The sequence below is a fragment of the Camelus dromedarius genome, chromosome 5 (genome assembly GCF_036321535.1).
Source record: "Camelus dromedarius isolate mCamDro1 chromosome 5, mCamDro1.pat, whole genome shotgun sequence".
NCBI classification, from domain to species: domain Eukaryota; kingdom Metazoa; phylum Chordata; class Mammalia; order Artiodactyla; family Camelidae; genus Camelus; species Camelus dromedarius.
Window position 1 is genome coordinate 12,095,594 of NC_087440.1, and position 18,679 is coordinate 12,114,272.

The following is an 18,679-nucleotide window of genomic DNA, read 5'->3' on the forward strand; positions in this document are numbered from 1 at the left end:
CACAGCAATATCTGAAACTACCGCATTATTCAGTGTTTTGTATTTGGGAAGGACTGAGTAAGTCTGGTATTTGGTAGGGGCCAAATCTATAATATGAGTACTAACTATTATCAGTTATCAAAAATTTAGTTTAATTAGTTGACAAGAACAACTCTAGACCAGAGGTCAGCGAAGTATCTGTCAAGAGCCAGACAGTACATATTTTCAGCTTTGTGGTCTCTGTCACAACTATTAAACTCTACCACTGTAGCACAATGGCTTCCATAAACAATATATAAACAGATGAGCATGGCTGTGTCCCAAGAAAACTCTGTTTACAGATACTGACATGAAAATTTCACATACCACAAAATAATAATCTTTTGATTTTAAAAAAACCATTTAAAAATGTAAAATCCATTCTTAGCTCACGAGCCATATAAGACCAGTTGATGAGCCAGGTTAGGCCCATGAAAAGAGGGGCAATTTTGAGTAGGAGGAGGTGGTATCTCGCCCACAAGGACACTCTTGGGAAGTTTCCCTAGGATCCTGGGACTTGCAAAAGGAAAAGTGCTTATGAGGTATTTAAAAACGTCTGCACCATCCCGAGTTTCTCTCTCCCATTTCTGTGTTTCTCAGTGTCTCCTCTGACAGCAGGGGTAGATTTAACCTGAAACTAACGATGCTTAACCTCTGGGGGTCCTCACCTGATTCAGGTCCCCTGGGAGGAGCCTGAGCTGCGTGTTCAATGTGATTTTAGGTTATTATAAAATTTACAAGAATAGGATGAAATTATTCTGACCTGGACCAGCAAATTGTACAAGGTTTCTTTCCAGGTCATACCAAAAGCAGTCATTCTTTAAGCAGGAAAGAACTATTTCAAGTAGTTTTAATGCATTGGTTATTTTGATAATATTTGATAATTTAATTAATGTTAATCATATGAACATACTGGACATATATTTACATTTCTTATTGATTTGAGATTAATACTGATACCAACAGGTATAACACAAAGTTATAAAATGCCATCACAAAGATGCTATCATCAACACAGTAATTAGTAAGTGACAAATTTGAAGAGTATATATAGAGTAACTTTATGGGCAAATTTGAAAAGCACGAAATATTATCATTCACTGAACAAGAAAGCCTAATGTTTCCCTTAGTTTGACTAAACTTTAGAAAGGTTTCTTCCTGGCTAAGTCCTAATTTCCCTTTTTCATTTTTAGAGCATTGTCTTGTCTTTTCTTTCTTTGCAAATTGTTTTAGACTTTTTTTTTTGCATTTTCTATAATTATAAGCATTTTTGTCACTTTATCAGAAATTTTGATTTCCTGGGGATTTGGAAAAAGAATGCACATGTTGGGAGTGTGGTTCTGTGATTAGGGGGAGGTGCTGATTTTTTAAATTATGACATATGTTTAAAGAGCACAGTATCCTAATTTGACATCTGAGTACACTACAGTGATCACCACCACAAATGTAGTTCGCATCCTTCACCGAAGCTGACTCCCTGTCTCCTGCACATTCTCTCTCTCCCCTCTGCAACATTTCCTCTACACAGTCATCTTTCTAAATAAGAAAGTCTATCAGATTATACACTATGCCTCAAGAATGAAGTTCAAACCTCTCAGTGGGCATTAAAGGTCCTCAGCAATCTAATGTCAAACCAGTTACACAGCTTCCTCTTTTACATCCATCTTTTATTCTACCTTCCCTACTCAGGAAGATACAAACTTTGAAATTATTTTTGCATCTTTACTGCTTCTCGTCTTTACTTAAAAGTCTTCCCAGGTCTAAGGTGGTTTCCCTATTATTTCTTGGACTTTGAAAAATGCTACTCATCCCTAAAAGCACGATTCCTTTGGCCAAGTTTCCATAAGCTTCTGAAGAGTGTCAGTCACTTCCTCCTCTTCAATCACAAATTTATAAATATCAGCTCTTTTGACGCTTACCCCATTTGGGGAGGGATTTACAGTTACTGTACACATGGTTATGTGACTATCCCATTAGAGTGTAAGCCCTGGAGAACACAGATCAACCTTTATCTCAGTCCCTTTACTATCTACCATAGTGCCTTACATGAAGGACCACAGAAATACATCATGAATGAACAAGTGGACAAACAAGAGTATGTGTGATGAAAAAGGAGTACGTGTTAGCATACTTGTTATGCCAAAAAGGGTATCTATGACCAAGAAAAAAAAAACTGAGCTAGATAAACATCAATTTTACTAATAATTAATTTGCTATTTGTGCTTAAGATAACTCACTAAATAAGTTTCCTAAAGACTTCTTCAGAGTTGAAATATGCACCCCCCACCTCATGGAGCTGTCTTCCTTTCCAACTCTAGCTCTACCCACGGTGTTTTCAACATCCACAGAGATGTCTGATCAATAAAGTTCTTTCCTCTCCGTGATTTCCAGCAATCTTTGCACTCAGTGATACGCTGCAAAATCATCTCTCCAAAAGAAAGAAAGCCTTGATTTTTAACATTTGCCAATTTTCATGATGTAAGTATTGTAGTATTTCCAGTTTCAAGTATTTCCAGCTTCCAGGATGGCTGTATTCTACAACCAGCTTGCAATACTTCTGCAAATTCAGCAGGTACAAACTAGCCCCAGAACAGCACTGTTTTACACTTAATTCACAGCAATCTACTCCCAGAAATATATCTTGGACCTGAGACTTCCCTTTTGTAATATTGACTAAATGTTTGATGTTCCTACACAAATCCTTTGTCTCTGTCTCTCTTTCTCTCATGGTGCCACTTATCAAACCTAGACTCTCCATGATGATCACTTCAATTTTCTTTTGACAGCATCACCTATATATTAACTCTCTTACCCTTCCATTGCCTTTTTTTTTTTTTTTGTAAAATTTTCCCCTAGAGTTAATCTAACCATCTGCTGTATTTCTTACTACATTAGTATCTGAATGTTGAGAAATTCTGAGAAAAAAAAAAAAATCACAGCCACATGAGTTGTGGTGGAAACAGATTCGTACTTCCCAATCTCAAATAAGACCTTCAGCTTTACCAGGCATTCCTCTTACTTGGCCCCAAAGCATTCATCTTTCTATTCCCTTCAGGAGCTTACCCAGACCTTTCTCAGCCTCCTCTACCTCATGTGTCTATATCATAGCCCTTGTCTTACGGACGAGCATTTCTTGTCCTGCAGAGAACCATACAGAAAATTAAGGAAATAGGGTGTCACTCCTTCAGTTTTCCACTCCTATATCAAAAGCATTCTCCTCAAGGACTCACACACACTATCTCCTCAAATTTCAGAACAGAACTTGTCCTTTTGCATTCCAAAGAAGAAGAATTTTCAGATTTTTATTATCACTGTTACCCAATGCCACAGAATGTCCCTCCTTCTGCCCTCGTGACTACACTTACTTCTTTCTCCTCCGGGATGTTACTGTGTCACTTATTCCCCATCTGATAAATCTGCAACCTGCAGCTAGTTCCCATCCTAACAATCTATAAATACGGTCACATTTATCTTACTAAATGGTAAAAAATCCTATCCAACCAGACAGTAAAAATAATCTGGTTTTTCATGGCAAAACCTTTTCACTCTTGACCAATCTCTATTTATCCTCTCATTCAAGTTCCTTAACAGAACAATCTTTCCTTTCCTCACCCACTTTCACTCTTTTTTTCCATTTTTATTATCAAATACAAGTTTCATACAGAGAAATTGACAATTTTAGTAAACAGATGAATGCAAAACAAAAACAACTAAATATTAGCTCTAATCCCACTATGCGGCTGCACCTTTGGCATTTTGGTACATTTTCTTTCAGGCTTATTCCTAAACTAGTATGTATGTGTATATTTATGTGTGTGTGTTTTCAATGTTGGAATTAGACTATAGAGTTTTGTATGTACATATTTTAATTTATCATTATTTCATGGGTATTGCTCAATTATACAAACCTTTCTTTAAAAACCTGATTTTTAAAGATTGTATTATATTTTAGGGAATAATTGAACCCTAATTTACACAACCATTCATATATGCCATTCACTGAAGATCTCTATGAAATTAGGCTTTAAGCTCAACTGCTTCACTCGTAAGCAATGACTTCCTAATTGCCAAATCCAATGGGCTGACTTCTTTCCCTGTTTTACTCAAACTTTTTGCAGCAGTTGACAATATTAGATGCTCCTCTTTTCTTAAAATAGTTTTGCCTTATCTTTCATGTGTAATTTTTATTATAACTTTTATCCAACTTTTCTAACCATTTTCCTCAGCAAACTTTGCTTTTCCCTTCCCTCCACACCTAAGGGTTCTACCCTTTTCACTTTATTCTTGAACATTTTTCATCCAAACCATGACTTTAAATAACACTTGTACACAAGTCTGAATTTGAAAGAGTAATGGTTTTCTTAACATTTGTTTTACAATCCTTATTGGTAAGAAAGCTTTTCCATTGGTTTATTTTTGGGAGACTCAAAATGTCTGGATTACACCTTTGAAAAAGATAAAAAGTGGCTAATTTAATGGTGTTCCTGAGTCACATGTGACAGTACAGCTTCAGAAGTCAGATAACTAAGAACTCCCGGCCCTAAAGTAGAGGTGGGAAACATTACACTTGAGTATGTTTGACTGATCAAATAGCATTATTTTCAATAGGCAGAGAAAAATCTAGCCAAATTGACATATCAAATCACCAAGTTATCAAGATGTAGTTTGAAGAAAGATTTCTTTTTAGACCCTCTTCTCAAGTAAGTTATTTGATTTACAAATGTTATTACTGTGTTGCTACTGAAATACTGCAAAGTAGTGAAATCAATTTGATTTCTCTTCTTTGGGTCAGCATGAAGTAAAGGCGCATGCGATCTCATTTTCCTCCAGGTAGCTTTTATGGTGGAAATTAATCATTGAAACACGTCTTTCTACTCAGAGGTTGAAAGGCTCAGTGTTCCACAACGTTGGCTTATTCTCTACAATATACCCAGGCAGAATATTAAAAGTAAAACAACGTCATAACACTGAGTGCTTTATGTTACAGGTAAAATCCCAAGACAATGAACACTGTTAACAGAATTGAGGTTTGTATAACAAAACTGTACTATGACCTGGTAATGGTCATAATAGTATTTTGTTGAGCTGGCCAGGGAGTCTTCCTTGGTCCCAGTTCTTGCAGGAGTCTTTCTAACAGAAAGTGGCTGATGGTGCACTGTTTATACTGCAGGTAAGCAGGAGAGATGAAATCCTCACACCTTACATTTATAGAGTTTTCACTCTTAGAAAGTAGCTTATCATCTTTTACCTCATTTGATTTTCGTCTTAAATTTGAGCAACGTGTTAGAGCAATAATCGCTATCCTCACTGAACAGATTGGGAAATTGAGGCTTGAATGACTGAACTGACTTGCTAAATGTGAAAACAAACGCAGCCCCCCGCCCGCCCCCAGGACTCCTAACCCAATGTTCTCTTCTACGAGTATTTGCTTTCATTTGTCATTAAGTAACAACTGCTTTTTCCTTTGACTCATTCCAACACATCTCACATACTTCACATATTTTTTTTTTTAGATGAAAAGGACAGGAAAAGAGTAAACACAGCAGCACTTTTTTTTTTCCTACTGGCTTTATACTCTTTTATTTGCTGGGTCTCATCTGTTTCTACTCTGCGATATATACCCCAAAATTTGATTTGTAAGAACTTAATAACAAAAATCTATTCAGTGAACCTATTTGGAAGTGAAGTGAAAAGAGTAACTATGGTGTCATGGAAATCACTTTCCTACAATGGAACTCAATTTCCTCCACAAACAAAGGAGAACAGAACTACCTGTCTCATGGGGTTACTGAACAGAGCTACCGTCTACCCAGGTGCCCGGGACAAAACCATGGGAATCTTTCCAGGTATCTTTCCCTTTCCCTCACTGCTCATAGGACTAGAGATACCAAGTGCTGTTGATTCTATGCCCTGAAAAGCTCTGGAATCTGTCCTTCAAATTCCACCCCCACCAATTCTTAGTTTATATCATCACCACTTTACCAGGATTACTGTTATTTTCTATCCTATTTCTAGTCTTGTCAATTTCAATTCAATTATGCTTAGAGAGAATGGGTTCTGGTGACAGGCACAACAGGTAAATACTCCTCAGGATCTTCGCATCTTTACTTTTCAATGGGTTTTTGATGCATTTGAATACTTCAGGTAGACTGTCTTAATTAGGTACAAATAGTTCTCTTGAAATCTTCATACAGCTAACTTTTTTTTTTTTTTTACTTAGAAGATATGTCCTTGTACACCAGTACCAGTAGAAACCAACAGGAAGTGCAGATGGAGCCCAAAAGGCTCCAGAGAGGTCAACCAAGCTCACACTTGCCAGAGAACAACATCTAAAACGGTGAATCCCAAATTTGCACACACGGAGAATTTCCCATAAAACCCAGTACTCTATCACAAAATTCATTCCCCACTGAAAAAGTCGTTCCAGATAGGAAGCTGTAATTTAATGAAGATGCCTATTGACTGTCAAATAAATATATTTCACTAAATATGGTTCAAATAAACTTTAAGCTTTGGTCTATTATACTGAAACTCCCGAAGATGTACCTTCTGCAATAATATTCTAAGACTATCTGGAATCCAAAACCCCTTGAAACTCTAACTCCCACAAGCTACTGGGAATTTTCAAGTTCAAAAAATAATACTTACACCAAAGTTGGTAGCGGCAAATCGATCTGAGGCAGAAACCTGTACATTTGTTGAAACGCTTGTGTGAGCGTAGAAAGCGTTTATATTTGCTAGCAAGGTGCTCATTACAGCAGGGACACCAGGGCACATGTATTTAGAAGACAGACATGAAAAGTGCCTGCAAGACAAAAACATTAAGTGCTTTAAAAACAGAACCTAGTTAATCCACATACCAGCATATCCTCTCACATCAGCAATTAAATAATTCCTCGACTGTATCTGTGAAAAGGAGAGAAGACTCCCACAGTCTTTGATTGAAAGAGAGAGCAATTTCAGCCTCTTAAAAATTTCCCATTCACAAATGCGAAGTGGCTTAATTAGACTGTGATGTGCCACCGGGATCGACGAGTGATCTCTCAACCGGGAGTGCTGTGTGTCCACACAAAAAGTCCAATTTCCCGCAGACTCTAGTGCTGCCCAAAAGTAACAACCCAGGAGTCTCCCTTTCTCTGGCAACCCTGTCTCCAATCACTTCAGTTCCTGAAATGCTGTATTCCAACCAGAATGTTCTTTCACACTTGTAGTCCTCTCACATTGACAACATAAACAAGATGCCCCTGTTTCACTGCCCACTGATTGAACAAGTGAATTTAATATCTGATTTGGGTCCAGTGTGTGAGCTTCTGACAAAAAGAGTGTGTTCCATAGCAGTTCTGTTTTCCCAGACTTTGTTAAAACCAGGATTTAACTAAGCACACAGATGAGTAGCAAAGACACACTGAATTATGCCAGCTTTGTGCTTACAGACCATTTCTTTTAAACCTTGAGTAACAAGATCATTTACAGACATCAGAAGCATCAAGTGTTCAATTCTGTTATTTCTCTCAAGAAACCCTGTTTCATTTGAACACTAACAAAAGACTTAAAAATTGATAGCACAGCTTACAATAAAGGTGAAAAGACAAAATACACATGGATTAAAGAAAATGTCAGTACATAATTTGATCCTACTTTGCTCTCATATTTCAGTTATTTATCCACCACCTAGGCATCTCTGAATTTTGCACTGCTGAACACAAACACAGACCTCCATAAATAAATGCCCTGGATGGTGGTCCTGGAAATGGTGCTTCTCAGAGATCTCATCCAGCCATGCACCTAGCTTGTCATGACATTGGCTAACAAAAGTAGGTTCAAGTTTTCAACATGGATCTTTGAGGATCACGAATTACAATGTATATACCATGAGTTACATGATTTGTGTAATTTCACCCTGGAATTACATGATCACTGAGTGCTTCTTTTAGATAAATGATTCATCTTTTGATTTTATTATACACTAATTATAATTAATATCTTTAGAAAAAAAATCTTTAGAATACCAAAAGTACTGTGAATATACTCAAAATGTAAATTTAAAAAAAAGCTTGAGGGGGGTCTAAATTAGGAGTTTGGGATTAACATACACACACTACTACGTATAAAACAGATAACCAACAAGGACCTACTGTATAGCACAGGGAACTATATTCAGTATCTTGTAATAACCTATAATGGAAAAGAATATGAAAAATATATATGTAAAATTTATATATATGTGTGTATGTGTGTGTGTGTGTATATATACACACACACACACACACATATATATACACACACACATATATAACTGAATTACTTTAATGGACACCTAAAACTAACACGACATTGTAAATTAACTATATTTCAATTAAAAAGTGGTTTAAAAAAAACCCTAGTATATGTTATCACATTTCTTTCTTTTTTCAACAATTCACAAATAGATGTGCTATGCCCAAATCAGAGGTCAAGAGTTATGGGATATGCAGTGCCTTAATGTAATGGTGTGGAGTACGACTAAAGAGAAATACACATACCTGGGGGAACTAGAGATGGACACACAACTGTCAAAATAAACTGGCAAGAAACTCAAAGACCAGAAGTTCATTTCCCTGAGCATGCATTATCTACTTAAAGGACCGCTGGAAGTCACCAGAACAAATAACCTTGTTCTTGATCTTAAACAAGGATTCATGTCCTCCTAACGCCACTGTGTGGCTTAGTCTTTACTTCTGGTGGCTGCCACCCTGTGATTTTTGGTGCCCGATTAGAGTGGCAGCAACAGCTTAGCTGGTACTTTCAGCAGAAATAATGAAGGAATATATGACTATGCTGCTTAAAGCACTCACAGTGTGAATTTTGTAAGTGAAACAGAAAGGTTTATGTTGAAGATGATGCAATTACTGAACACTGCTAAGCTTACAAGCCATTTGAGGGGAAAAGTGAGTGTAATTTGGAAAGACTGAGCATATCAACAACCAAGCTTTGTCTACTTCATACTTTGAGATGATTCAGCCAATATCGTCATGAATGAAAATGCCCTATGAAACTGGCTTTGGGATCCCAAACTTTATAACCAAAGTGAGAGGTTTAACAAATAATTTATACTTTAGATGTAAAAATCTAGGGGTAATATAGGCATAGTCATGTAGATAAATATAACTTTGATTTGTCTCATTTATGCAACCCTTCCTATGCTTTTATCATTAATGTTTATACAAAACATTCATAAAGAATTAGAAAACAGTGAAAATAAATTACTGTTCACACTTCTAATTTCCTTTAAAAAATAACTTTAATTTATAACCAAATAGAATTATAATACTTTTTCTTCTTAGAATTGCTTAGAATTAGAATTAATTCTTGTGTTTTTCTACTCTTCAACCTTTTATCCATTTTTTTTATGTTTAAGGCATCTGGCTATTGCCCCTTTAATGACTACGGATTGCCTACATTTCTGGGGCTATTCTTCCTGATAAGGATCTAGAGTTGATAAAAACAGTCCTGGTATAAAAAACGTGTACCCTAATTGAGAGGCACACACATCAAGCCCTCATCTTGTCACACGACAGAAAGTGCTGTCATAGAAGTACATCAAGGGTTGGGTGGACCATCGGACAGAAGAGTGAGGCCTGGAGATGGAGGGCAGAGGTCTGGACATGACTTGAGTCCACTAGAGGTGAACCTACTGTAAGAGAAGTCAGAGGGAAACAGCTGACAGTTTACATAATGGCCATGGAAGAACGGAGAGTTTAGTGTCCTTAGAGCTTGGTTTTACACCTTGGTTTGATAAATAGCTAGTGAACATGCCTGAATGCCAGACACTGTATTAGGCATTAGGTATATAGCAATGAATCCTCTGGGAGAATCACGTTATTTAAGAAACATAATACAATTATGAAAAAGTTGTAAGAAAAAGAGTCATTTGGGACACCAAATTAGCGTGTGTACTGTAGCGTGGTGCGGAGGGTCAAGGGAGATTTCTTGAAATGAGGCTGGGCTAAGAGTTAATGCATGACTAAGAGATAGCCAACCAAGCATACGGTCTGCTAGAGACAAAGAATCTATTTCAGAAGAATGGAAGAATACAAACCAATTACAATGGAAAGAAACAAAATATTGTGTATAATGAACCCTAGCAATTTTAGGTTGGTGGAGCCCAAATCTCCATGAGAACATTCCAAGCTGTTGATGACCAGAGGTGAGAGGAAGGTTATATAGGATAGTTTTGTGCAATATGTTAGGCAAGTTGCACATATTCTACAGAGCAAAAGCTTATTTCAAGCCTCAAAATCTTACAGTCAATGTAAGTAAAAAATTATCTCCAACAAACTCTAGTTGTTTACATGGAGCAGGAAGGAACATCATCAGAGTTGAATTTCAAATAGATTTGGTTGGGCAGAGATTTTTAGGAGGATGGCTTTAAGGAACGTGAGACTGAGAAGAGTCCAATTCGGAGGCTATGTAGGGGAAAGATAATAGGTGTCTGAATTACAGCAATAGGCATACAGACAGGGAAGACAGAAAGGGTGTGAAAAATATGGAGAGAGGAAACACTGTCAGGCCATGGTGTCTGATAAGGAGTCAGAGGTAAGAGGAATGGTTAAGTTCCAAGGCTCTAGTTTGGGTGACTGGGTGAATGGTGATTCTGCAAGTGAGTGAGGAACGAAAAAGGAAAAAGGAATCATAAGGGATTATGTGTTCAGTGGAGTTTAAGGCGCTCATGGAGCTTCCACAGAGAAATGTCTACTAGGTTATTGGAGACCTGGGCTGGAAACCTCGATCTGGGGGTCATCAGCATGTAGAAGTCAGTCCAAAACCACTAGAATGGATAAGATCATCCAGGGAAAATTATGTAGAATGAGGAGAAGTGTCAGGGAAGGGAATTTGGGAAACACCAACATAAAAGGGGCTAGTAGAAGAAAAACAAGTAAATACTATAACTGAGACCAAACTAAAAAAAAAACAAAAAAACAAAAAAAAAACCAGGTTAAAAAAAATTCAGGACACCAGAATTAGGGAAACCATGGGAATAGGGGTTTTAAGGGTGAAGGATAATTGATGCTGTTAGGCGCATTGAAAGAGTCTTATAAGGACATAAAATCACTAATGGACTTGACAAATAAACATCATTGTGACCACAACCAGATTAGTGCTAGTGGAGTGACGGGGTTTGAACCAAGAAGACAGAATTTAAAAAAAAAAAAAAAAAGGCAGCAGAAGAATGACCAAGGTAAAGTGGATCAAGACCAGATTCTGTTGGTCTCTAGCTAAGGAGTTCTGACTCTCTCATGTGGACCAAACGGAGTTAGCTGCAATTTCCGCAGAGAGAACTGATGTTATCAGATGAATCTGGAAAGATGACTCTGAAGTGGTGTCAAGACGGATTGAGATGAGCAGGGATTGGAAGCAGATAAAACAATTTAGGAGATGGAGATGGAGAAGCAAAAAATGGCATTTCTGTCCTGCTTCCAATATGACTCAGCACTTCACAGACCACAGTCAGATAGAACAAAATCTTTTACACCTTGAGATAATCTAAAAATTACAGAATCACACTGTTTCTGAACTCCAAAACATGAAACCTTGAGTATTTCTCTAAAACCTAAACTTTCTGGCAAAAACAAATTTGAACTAGCTTTTTACCCATGTTATACCCGAAAGGGTATTATGACCTCTGAAAATGTGAAAACCAGGTGGGAAAGCTGCTGTTTCCCACCAAGAACAGCTGAGAACACTTTGGAAACTAGACAGGCTTAGGAAGGTTATGTTTTTGTTTTGCTTTGTTTCACCAGGGCTTCTGAAGTCCCACACCCTCTCTGTACTTGCTGCGATAAGACATTTCTTTCCTTTTGGTGATTAAGGGCTGGAGTTCAAGCAATTTAAGTTCAGAATCATCTCTCTTAACCGCCAGGGTACACCTTCTCTTCATTTACCCTCTTCCCTCTTTCTTTGATGTGGTGTATTACTTGTGCACGTATCTGTTTCTTCCAGAAAGTGTTGAGTTCATGTTTAGTCGTCATTTTCTCCAGTCCACCTCTAGCATAGTGCTTTCTTGTACACAGGAGTTGACCAGTAAGGGCTTAATGAAAACAAATGAAGCAATCAGAGCCAGTGGTATTTAGGCAGAGTTAGAGGCAGGGCATGGCTACCTTGAGTGTGACAGTTTATCAAAATGATTGCTTTGTGAACATTGGGTTGAAGTGCATAGCAGTTAATGCACAATGATCACAACTCTGAAGGTGAATTCTATTCTGTTTATAATTGGTGGACTGAGAGCAGTATTCTAAATTTTCCAGAGCATTAGGCATGCATTCTTCTTGGAGAACTGACAGGAATATTTTACTTTCTGATGAACATGGAACTGATGATTTCTGGAGTCTGATGGGCGGCAGTCAGCTGTACATGACCCCCACACCCCCGTATCTCCCATAGCAATATCCAAGGAAACCAAAAAAGGATGTAAACTCAAACAACACTGAAATTTAGGGGTATCAATCAGATTTCCCGGTATCTAGGAGGGACTTTGCTTAAGTTTAAGGCAGCTGGGTAGATTGAGAGATGTTTAGTGACTAACTAGTGTCTAAATCCCTAAAATATTAGCCTGACTGGAGAGGAAACAGAAGAATAGAACCATGCACTGTCTACCCTCTATCAGAGGTGAGGGATCTAGGCTGCTGGCCAGCAAGGCTGTCAATCACTTTCCTATTCCATGGCAATGGCTTTCTGAGCCAGTAAAGCTGTCTCATTTCCCACACTTTCTCACTCTCTACCCATTAAAGAGTACGCAGCTCCCATGACTACGATACAGCTGATGCAATGGGCAATGGGATTTGAAGCTAGTGGGAAGAAAGGGCCGGAAGAACACTGGGAATAGTATACCCTGGGGTTTCTACATAACTTTTATGCTCTGCTTCTAGCCAGGACAGAATTCACAGGTTGTTTACAGTAGCTAGGAAAAGAAATCCAGCTCTTGTATTTAAAGAGCCCACCAATAGAAGCAGGTGATTATCTTTCCTCAAACTAAAAGCAAACTGCATCTGAATAAAGTCATGGCACATAGGGAACATTTTCAGAGGCTTGCCTACCGGTGTGAAGTCTGCAGGTGAATGCGGACAACACCCAGGTGGTCAACGAATACTGATTCAAAAGAACCTTATAAGTTGCCAAACAAGCAGAATGCAAACATCTTTGTATGTTATTATCTCAACACACACACACACACACACACACACACACACACACACACAGCAAAAATGAACAAAAACTTGGTCAGAAACACTATTAACAAAAATAGTCACAGTGTTTTTCTCTGGATGGAGCTACAATTTTCGTGATTTAAAAAAACAAATCGTGTCCTTTAAAAATAATTTACCGTTAGCCTTTTTTATTACTCTAATCAGAAAAATATGTAACATGTATATTTAAAATGTTAATTCAACTTTTGCCCTGTTAATGATTTTATGTCTCTTTGTGACTCTTAGCATCAATAAGAAACAAAGTAATCCAATTCCTTTTAAAAGTTTTGTTTGATTATCTAAAGTAAATTTTTCTTTATATTTTTGTAAAGCATCTTTAAAGTATACAATGTAAAACTATATAATCTATATTATTTTCTACAATATCATTAAGATTTTTGTGGAAGAAGTCAAATCACTCAATTTTTTTTCTTTCAAAATTTATCATAGATCTTACTAAGTTCTGATTAATGACTAGATGCAAAAACTACTATAAAATTACTGTGCAATAGATACCAGCCCTATTTCACTCAATAAAATACATCAATAATTAATTTTAAAGATACTGATGAAAAGTTCTTGGCTCATAACTTCCTAAGGCAAAATACAGGGATGAGAATGGTGAAAACATGAAAATCAAAGGAGGATAATGAGAAAAACCCAGTATCTCACTTAATAATACTTTTCTTCCCAATAGATATTTACATCAATTTCAATATCAAGTTAACATTACTATGGTGTTTTTCTTGTCAGATGACTAAAATTGAAAACAAAATTGTTGTTCAGTAAAAGGAAAATAGGTCAAAGTCATAAACATGACCCTTCTAAATTTGGAAAGAATTAAGTTGAACATGTCTCAATACACCTAAAAATTAAAGATACAGTATTTGGGAAGTAACTGTCACCTTTTAGAACTTATATTAAAATGTTCTACTTAGAATTAGTGACTCAGGGGTAAATAATCGGTTGGAATACCAAGATTAAGTGTTTAAGCTTTTGATATTAACTAAAAAAACAAAACACTAAAACTTAGAAACCGATTTCCAGGTCACTCTAAGGAGTACCATCTTTCACCTGGTTGGTAAAAATACCCGTCCTTCTCAGAAAGTGTGACTAGGAGCATGGTAAGTTAGATAGTACCCTTTGGTACCCTAACAACAATCTACATTGAAATTGCCTTTTCACGTTCATTTTTAACCCTAAATGGTAAATGACTCGGCAGCGGATATAATATAGGTAATAGTATGCATCAAAGTACTCATTTCTTACATGATTGAGGGCAAAAAGGAAAAAAAAAGAGACAAATTTCAAAGAAGCAAAAGTAGTCATTAGGGTTAGTGGCTATAGTTAGAAATCTTGAAGCAATGGTCAGCTAAAAGCTTTTTTGGTATGTCTGTGGCAGAGGAGGGAGGGATTCTGGGCAGCCAATTTAAAGGTACCATGGTATAGTCATTCTAATCCAACCCCTATTCTGACCTTACAAAAGTAACTTCCTCACTGTTAGATTCAGTTTCTCCATCTGCAAAAGGAGAGAAGCTATCAGAAGATCTAATCCTTACAAGCCTTAACATGCCAACAATCTCTGAACATGGATATATTGAGTCCAGCTGTACACGTTACTTCCTCCTATCATTAACATGTGATTCCACTGGAGCCCATGGTTAGCTGGGATGACCAGGAACCAGGAGACGAAGGAGTTATCCTGAGGCACCCTTTGCACTTTGAGTTTTCAGCTAACAGACTTCTACCTGGTCTTCAACGTGGCCTTTTGCCTCTCAGTTGATGTGTGTCCATTCCTTACGCATGGTTACTATCAAGGCAAGCTTTCTTGCTTCTAACCATTTCCTTGAAAATCATTTCCTTTTAAGGCCACCGTTCTAATACTATTTAAATTATTCCAAGGGGGGAAAGGGGAACAGGATTAAAAGTACAATTAGCAACTTTAAATGACTGAGTATATCCCTGCAGCAAACCACTCCCTCCACAAGTACACCTTCAAACCAAATAGCTCAAAATTACTACTGACTGATCTCTCAACTTCTTTAACATTTCCCCAGAAAGACACGATTAAAAAACAAGGGATTAATAATGTTAAAATCACTTGACTTTGCTTTTGCAAGAAAACAGGATTAGTGTCAAATCAATTTAATAAGTGGAATTTCAGTGCCATGGGGAAAGTTAGAGCAACAAACTCCAAAGATGCTTAAATTGCCGATAATGGGATAGTTACTGGCGTGTTTTCAGCTGAAGCAACAGCTACAACATTATCAACCATTCATTCTCAAAATATTATCAGCAAAATACTGGGAAGTCATTCTTATTTCAAGTAACACATCTGGATTCAGCTCACTTGCAATTGTTTTGCAGGCATCATGATGGAAACAAAAAATAAGACAACCATCTATCTCATCTGCCTTTTTCTAGACAACTGGTCCTTATCACACCCATCTTATGATTTCAAAGGATGAGAAATGCCTTTGATCCTAAAGATTTAAAAATCAATTATGAAAATAAGAGCAGAATGATTGGAAAGAAGCACCAAAAGGAAAACGGTGATCCTTAGAAGAGATTTCAGGGAAACAGCAGAAGATGAAAGGTAAGACTAGCTCTATTCCTGATGTGAGAAATATACTAAAATAATAATCACATTTGCCCCTGAAAGTTCAGATTAGCATGCATTTCAAGTGATTTTAATCACTGCTGTCACTAAAGAGGGGCTCAAACATTTAAGGATCACTTCTCATTTGGATAAAAGCATCATAGCTTTCCACAGACGCTAGGGACTGCTCCAGCTCAGTGACGGCGGTTTGGAGTATCAGGGCAGTGGGGTGGGACAGGAAAGTAATGAAATGCACAGAGTGGAGGGGAATGACAGAGGTTGAAGAGCAAGTCAGGATGGGACCCTCTGGCTACCCAGCAGCTTTCTCTTCATCTGTGCCTGAACTGGCCCCTCCATGTCTCCACTCTTATTGTACTCCATTACGGTGTCTGGTTATTATCTAATTTATTATTCTTCTTCTCCCTAGATTAGGAGCTCACTGAGGAAAAGCATTCCTTTTATTGCCATATCCCCACTGCCCTGTGTAAGTCCTCATACTTAGCTCCTCAGTGTCTATCAAATAAATGAATTACACCTTCTGGAATGCGGGCTCCATGAGAGGCTGAACCTTAACTTCTTGGTTGCTGATGAAGTCTATGTGCCAAGAAAACTTCCTGGCATTTGGTAGGCACTCAATACATATTTCTTAAAAGAATGAATGATCCAATTAAGCAGCACTCTCCTTAGAAAGCAGGCTCATGGCTCAAATGGCTAAAATACACTAGTGGCTTTAAAGTAAACTCTATCTTAACAGTTCTGGATCAAAATATGAGTTAGGTTAAGAAGGCCAGTGCTGAAGTATGTGTTGTCTGTTAAGTAGGCTGAGGTAAAAAAAAAAAAAAAACTGACCCAGTGGTTGTCCCTTATTCAGTATTACAGAGGCATGATGACTAAAGTCTAATGGAATCTTACATTTTGTGAGACATCTTGGGCTTCATTTTTGAATAAACGACTCTCTAAATGCTCAGTTAAAATGCATTTGCTTGGCAGAAATTACCTCTAGAGGACAATTTAATCCTTGGTGCTCGACATGAAACTCCCTTGCTTGTGTTTGGGGGTGAACAGTTGGTCTGTCAGATCATGATTAAGAACACATATGTTTGCATAAGTGGATGACAAGTATCCAGAACTGCCAAGATTATCATGATGGAAAACAGGTTTTATGCCTGACCTCATGCTAAACGTGTGGAATAGTGTGCTCCTTTGAAAAAGGGAACAGACTGTTACTGTCACAAATTGGAAAACTGCTTTTGTTTGAGATGGGTGGTTAAATTTACCATGTGGGAACAAATCCTCCAGGTCTTTGATCAATCACTTGTCCAAATAGGAAAACAGTAATCTCCTTCCTCCTCTCAAATGCTCCAAAACAAAGGATAGATTTTAATGCCACAAATAGGGCTAATAAATTGTGCCCTCGTTCTGTGGTAAAAGGAGAGAGCATATACAGTAAGCAGGAAGCACCTTGGAGGACTGGCAAGTTCAGCATTAATGTTCAGATTATTTACCAGCAAAATAGATTCAGCCTCCTCTTTATGATAAGAAATACACAAGGGAAATTTAATAATGTGCAACCAGACTCTCTGACTTGACACATACTTCCCCCTTCATTCATTTCTGCTCCAAATCCATCTTCAAATAAATGGGAGTAGGCTTAAAAGAAACCAAGCAATCTATAATAAAAGAGGAAGATTATGAAGGTACTTGGGAATTTGGCTAAGCTTAAAGGGACTTTAAATATCAAAAGAAAATGATCTGCTTTTTCTGATCCAGTGGTATCTAAGAAAGTCCGCAAGAATAAGCCAGAAAGAGAAAGAAAAATACCGTATGATACCACTTGTTTTGGGAATCTAAAAAAAAGATACAAATGATCTTATTTACAAAACAGAAAGAGACTCACAGACAGAAAACAAACTTACGGTTACCAGGTGGGGAAGAGGGGGTGGGAAGGGATAAATTGAGAGTTCAAGATTTGCAGATACTAACTACTATATATAAAATAGATAAACAACAAGTTGATGCTGTATAGCACAGGGAACTATATTCAATATCTTGTAATAACCTTTAATGGAAAAGAATATGAAAACCACTATATGTATGTATGTGCATGACTGAGACACTATGCTGTACACCAGAAATCGACACATTGTAACTGACTATACTTCAATTTAAAAAATAAATAAATAAAGGAACAGCTCCCAGGTCCTTGACAAAGCTTATCCAGAGCTGAAAACCCAGCAAAATGCTTTAAAAAATGTTTATATACCCAAAGGGCAGAGAAGGAATTTACAGTAAGTTTTCTAAAATAAACGCTCTGAGGAAAGGGAAGTCAGGGGCCCGTGAGTGAGGCTCTGGATTCTGTACGGGCCAAGGTGAGGGGGAGGCCAGGGGCCTAGAGGCAAAGGCAGCCTGTCTGAAGTTTCATGAGGCTGAGGGAACAGTCACCGCCCTCTTGGCCGGTACTCAACACTAAAAGCAACATTTAAAAAACGAAAATATCAATGTCAAACTGAACGTGTACCAGCAGCGGAAATAACCTGCCGCATTTTGTTATCGTTCAAGTGCATTTGTCAATTTACCGCACAAAAAACAGGCATTCTTCTTCCTTACGTTTACTGCCTTGCGTCCTCTCTTTAGACCAACACTTGGCCATCTGAGGTCCACAGTGAAACCCAATCCACAGCTATCGTTTGTAAACAGAGTTTTATCAGAGCACAGCCAAGCGGCTGTGTTGACGTCTGCAGCTGCTTGCGCACTGGGAAGAAAGTTGAGCAGCTGTGACAGTGACCACAGGACCCACAAAGCTGAAAATATTTACTCTATGGCCCTTGACAGAAAACAA

General features: G+C 37.7%; 1 protein-coding gene across 5 annotated transcripts in view; it reads right to left on the reverse strand.

Annotated features, from left to right (window-relative positions):
• The window catches only part of UNC13C (unc-13 homolog C), a 599,855-nt gene that overhangs the window by 224,450 nt on the left and 356,726 nt on the right, over window positions 1–18,679 (reverse strand). For all 5 annotated transcript variants that reach the window (XM_064485583.1, XM_064485584.1, XM_064485586.1 and 2 more), the window contains one exon: window positions 6,667–6,823. In XM_064485583.1, the coding sequence (XP_064341653.1) occupies window positions 6,667–6,823 (157 nt within the window). The remainder of the gene's footprint in view (window positions 1–6,666; window positions 6,824–18,679) is intronic.